The following is a 5,124-nucleotide window of genomic DNA, read 5'->3' as shown; positions in this document are numbered from 1 at the left end:
TTAATTCGTATGTCGAAATTGCTTGCAAATTTTATGCAAGCAGATTCAACCACGGATTGCCATCCGGCACGTCTTCGCGAGTCAGTTGATTTCGTTCAACATTTAAATGCGGCGATATTTATATGTGACAATGGCGTATGTTGTATGTCGCTCTTATCTCATGGATCCGGACTCTTCATTTATGCATCTATTTGTACACAAAATGTACTCGCGTTCCGCAACCGCAAGCGGTAAAAATAACACATATTAGAGACAGAGATGAGATTAACGCAAAGAAAATATTTTGATCTCATTACATATAATCGAATTAGAACGTGTAACAAGCTCTTTTTAAAAGCACAGAGCAACAGCGGAGTAAGAGGCTAAGAATACGCAATTTATTAATTAGATTCCGCTGAAATGAAGCACAGGTGTGAGATGATTAGATGAATGGACGGATGAACTGGGACAAGTGGAAAAATGGGGCAAATATTAAAACAAAAACATTGTTTGATAAATTTATTGATCATTTTATCATGAATTCGACAAAAACATCATCAAACTTCAGGTATTTTTTTAGAAATATTCTTTCGATAATTTGTGGAAAGATAATCGACTCCGTTTCTCCTCACGCTTGTCGCTTTGTTTAGCACCTGCATTTTGAATGAGTCGGAACTGGCTTGCCACTTGTCCCAGTCTGTCTTTGCTTAAATGATTTAGTGGAGTCGTCTTATTCAGGTAGAAGCGTGCAGATATTTTTACAAACGAGCTTCGTGGAATACGTCTCGAATAAACGTAGAAAGAGAGGAAAGAAGTTGGAGCGGTGCTTGAAGGGAGAGCAACGGAAAGAAGTAATAAGATAAAAGAGAAAAACAAAGAGGGGAAGAGAGGGATAGGAGTTACCTGCGGAAAGTTAATCACGATATTGCTCGAGAAAAACTCGTTTCGCAATTTCTCGCGTCGCGACGGAAGAAAGAGAAACGGAAAAGGCGTTGAGACGCCGAGAGGAGAAAAAGAAGGAAAAGAGACGGAAGGAAGGGGGGAAGAGTGGGAGCGGGGCAGCAGCGCCGACGTAAATAAAGGCTCTCGTTTTGACGAACCGCTATTTTGCCCGCGAAGGGTCGGAGTGTGCTGCAACCAGCAGCATTCATAAAGAAGCTGCTTGAAAGCTGTCTGTTCTAAATTTGAGACGATGACGGACGGACGGATGGAGAGGAGACTTCGCGTGCGACTCAGCTTCGGAATTTCACTCCGAAACGCCTGTTGCGCCACTACACAACGCTACGCGAGTCGGCACTAAATCAGGAACGCGGGGCCGTTGTCTCTACGCGGCTCCCCGCGAACGTGGTCCACGTGATCGCGATCAGACGCACTCAGGCGGGAATCAAATCGCGCGCGAGTGCATGGCAAACGCATTAAACAAATTGCATTTAATTGCGAATTTAATCTTTTCTAATCGAAATAATCTATCGAGCGTCCTGTTTCTTGTCCTGGATACCTTCAATTCTAGAGGGAAAGAAAAGATATCTAAGTCCGGCTTCTCCGTGACTTATTCGATGAGAATAAAAAGAGTTCTGTGCAAATTCGGAAATGACTCAAGAATTCTCGCGGTACCAATGCACGCGCGCCCGATGTAACAGACGACAGAGGATCCAAAACACAAGGAAGAGGAGGAAGTGGGGGAGGTGCAGATGGAAAAAGGGGAAAAAGATAGGAGAGACGGAATGAGCACCGGGTGGAAAGAGAGATGAGAAGCGTGAGTGCGACAAGGAAGACGCGAGAGCGAAGCCGGGAGAGAGAAAGAGAAAAGAGGAGGGGAGGAAGGGGTTGGCAAGCGGTACATTAGCGACAACAAAGGCTCTAAGAGCGAGAGTCATTGAGGTTACCTGCGACATCATTGACGACTACGTCGGCGATCAGGTTGACTCTCTGTCGCGACTGTTGTTGTTGTTGTTGTTGCTGCTGCTGCTGCTGCTGATGCACTTGATGCAGGTTGCTCTGTTGTTGCGATCCCGTCAAGGGCAGTCTACCGGCGCTCGTAGCGGTACTCTCCGTCAGGATCACCGTTGGCACCACGGCTGCGGCGGCGGTGGCGGAGGAGGAGGACGAAGACGACGTGGACGATTCCGCGAGGGGGCCCGCCGTCGTCACGATGCCGCCGGCATTATCGTCGAGGACCGTCGCGGATATCTCACCCCCGTCGTCCCCTATCCTCGCAGCCATTCCGGGCCTTGCGTGTCCCGGCGGATAGACGGACAGACAGACAAACGGACAGGCAAGACAAACGGACAGACAGGATTCCCTCCACCTCTCCCGCACGTTGTTCCCGCGAGCGCTCGCACTTCTCCTCGGAAGAACACCTACACTCTTTTACGTGTTCTCTTTCGGTTTCTCTCTCTCTCTCTCTCTCTCTCTCTCTCTTCCTTTCTCTCTCTTTTTCTTTCTCTCGCGATAATGTCTCGCGGTAGCGCGCGCTCCGTTCCCGTACCTCTATTTCCACGCACGCACGCACGCTCTCTCTCTCTCTCTCTCTCTCTCTCTCTCTCTCTCTCTCTCTCTCACTCTCTCACTCTTACTCTTTCCCTCCCTTCCTCTCACTCTTACTCTTTCCCTCCCTCCCTCCCACGTCTCGTTTACTCGCTTTCCCTCTCGTGCGCTCTTCTATCGTTCCCTTTCGCTCCCTCTCACGCTTCTGCCACTCTTCTCCCGCTTCTCCGTCACTCTCGCGCACGCGTCACGAGTTGTCTCCCTCCTTCGCTCTCTCTCTCTCTCTCTCTCTCTCTCTCTCTCTCTCTCTCTCTCTCTCTCTCTCTGTCTCTACCGTCTTTTTTTACGCCTACGCGCCCCGCGCGCGCCAGTCAGAGCGCCGTGTCCGAGAGCGTACCGAAACTGCACCACCGCCACGGTTTAACTCGCTCGCTCGCTCTGGCCGCTCACTCCGTCCTCGTCTGCTTTATCTACCTATCTCTCTCGGTCTCTCTCTTCCGTCCGTTTTGTCAGTCAAACGTCGGTATATCACGGGACGGCGGCATCGTAGGCACCCGCACACGCGCCACGCTTCACCGTGGAAAAGAGCGAACGGGTTACGCGCGCGATATTCGTTAACCTTCCGTTCCCGTCGACCCGTGAAAAAATGGAACGTTAGACAAATGTAGGTCTGTAGGCCACTTCACTTACACTTTACATCGGGCACTCCCTGAGTCAAGCGAGCGTCCGGCGCACTGTCGCTCGCTGACAGTCGCGAGAGCCGTCAGGACCGTAGCGGCCGCGCCGCCCGCCACACGTTCGCATTTTTTTTTCGGCACGCCGATCTTTCTTGCCTGCCTTCTTTCTTTCCGGTGACAAACGGAATGACCCACGAATCAACATCTCGGAAGCTCGAAATTTCAGCTCGCGTGATAGCGGGAAGCGAGTACCTCAATGCCATAAGTTTACGCAGAGATTACTCTGAAGAGTCTGAAGATTGTCATTTGTAGCGAAACTCGAGGGTCAGAGTTCAGAGATCATGTGAGCGCGATGATCCTCGACCGGGCTAAACTAAAGCGTGCGCGCGCGCGCGCGCGTCGCTCCGATTCGCATCGCCGTTCAGTTAGTTCGAATCGCATTTCTCTTCTTCGCGCGCCTCTCGATCCTCTTATTATGCCGCGCATGTATATCGAACGAAAGGGAAAACGGTATTCGCGTGACAACGCGCCGTCGTTTCTGCGATAGGACGGAAACGAAAGGAGATCAAGAAGAGGGCGAGAAACAGAGAAAGAGGACTCGAACCCGTTACACGCCCGAGAACGAACCCGTTACACGCCGCCTCGGTTAGCTAGGGCAGACCCGGTACCCTTAACCCTCGTTCCGGGCGCCATCGCGCGCCGGTTACGGCACTGCGCCCCATCGGCGAGAGCTCCGTCGCGGGTGGAAAGACGCAATTTCCAAAAGATGCCCGTCCCCCTCCCCGCTACCACCCTACGCCGCAGTCGCGTCGCGACCGGCGTCGTTCCGCGGATCTGGCGCTGCGGGATCGGCGGGACGACCTGTGCCACCGCCGGCTTTTTCGGCCGCTCGCGCGAGCCACGCGGGGGATCCGGCACAAACCTCTCCTCTCTCGCGCACGTCGGCGGCTTGATTCGCCGCCGCCAGCCGCCGCGTCGCGGAGTCGGCGGAGTACGGAGTACGACGATGATAGGCCGAGCTCTAAGTAGGTCAGCTGCCGCGGTGTCCGATTGCCCGGCGCGGGCCGCCCTTACGCGGCGCACGTTGCATAACTCGTCACGCGCGACTTCACCGAGTAAAACCGCGTGAAAAAGGCTACGGTCCGCCGGACATAATACGGCCGTAATACGTTTTCAATGAACAATGCACTTGACTAACGCACTCCCCGGTCACAGCACGGCCAGCGCCGTCTATCGCGAAAGCGCGCCCGTTTCAAAACGGCCTAAGGGGCCTATTCTGTAAACGTTATTAATGATATCGTTACGCGCTTTGCGCAACTTTTCTATATTATACATATATGCGCAAAGTTAACGTTTACAGAATAGACCCCTTTAAGGGCCAATTTCACTAACCACGGTTAGCTTAACCGACGGTTAAAGTTAGCAGTATTGACCAATACTATTGGTTAAAGGGCCACTTCGACCAAACTCCGATTAATTTAATCGTTGATTAAAGGGTTGCCAACATAACAAAATAATTAGTGTGACTATTTTGTATTTCTGGCGATATAATCATCCTAACCCAATCTTATGTTACATATCTTTTTGTGTATTGTAGAAAAGAAAGATATATAACGAAAGATTGGGTTAGAACGATTATTATATCGTCAGAAATAGAGATGGTCACACTAATTATTTTGTCATATTGGCAACCCTTTAATCAACAATTAAGTTAATCAGAGTTTGATCGGTGGCTCTAAAGTCGCTCACGAAAACGCGCGGGACTGCCGATCCTTCGATTCAGAGTTCAGAGAGACATCGTCAGCTCGCGTTTTCTCGATTTCTTTTCGTCGTCTCGTCGATAGAGAAATATACAAACGTGTTGAAATCGGTGCGCATTAAAGATTCACGTTGCGAGATTACCGAGAGTTTGGAGATGAAAGGAAACTCTTCGTTAATTGTTACCTTTCCGAAGATTTTCTTAAAAAACTTTTTTTTCTTT

The 5,124-nt window shown here is 50.6% G+C and overlaps 1 protein-coding gene across 1 annotated transcript; it reads right to left on the bottom strand.

Annotated features, from left to right (window-relative positions):
• Nucleotides 1-536: 536 nt before the first annotated feature.
• LOC112463493 (AT-rich binding protein-like) lies at nucleotides 537-4,040 on the bottom strand. Its single transcript, XM_025029916.1, has 3 exons — nucleotides 2,864-4,040; nucleotides 1,866-2,346; nucleotides 537-685 (listed from the first exon to the last, which is right to left on the bottom strand). Exons 2-3 carry the CDS (start codon nucleotides 2,200-2,202, stop codon nucleotides 537-539), a joined length of 486 nt encoding a protein of 161 aa, XP_024885684.1. The 5' UTR covers nucleotides 2,203-2,346; nucleotides 2,864-4,040.
• Nucleotides 4,041-5,124: the final 1,084 nt, after the last annotated feature.

Source organism: Temnothorax curvispinosus, unplaced genomic scaffold, assembly GCF_003070985.1.
Source record: "Temnothorax curvispinosus isolate PA1 unplaced genomic scaffold, ASM307098v1 QBEX01013360.1, whole genome shotgun sequence".
Lineage (NCBI taxonomy): Eukaryota > Metazoa > Arthropoda > Insecta > Hymenoptera > Formicidae > Temnothorax > Temnothorax curvispinosus.
Note: the sequence above shows the minus strand (reverse complement) of the source record. Positions and strands in the feature narration are given on the sequence as shown.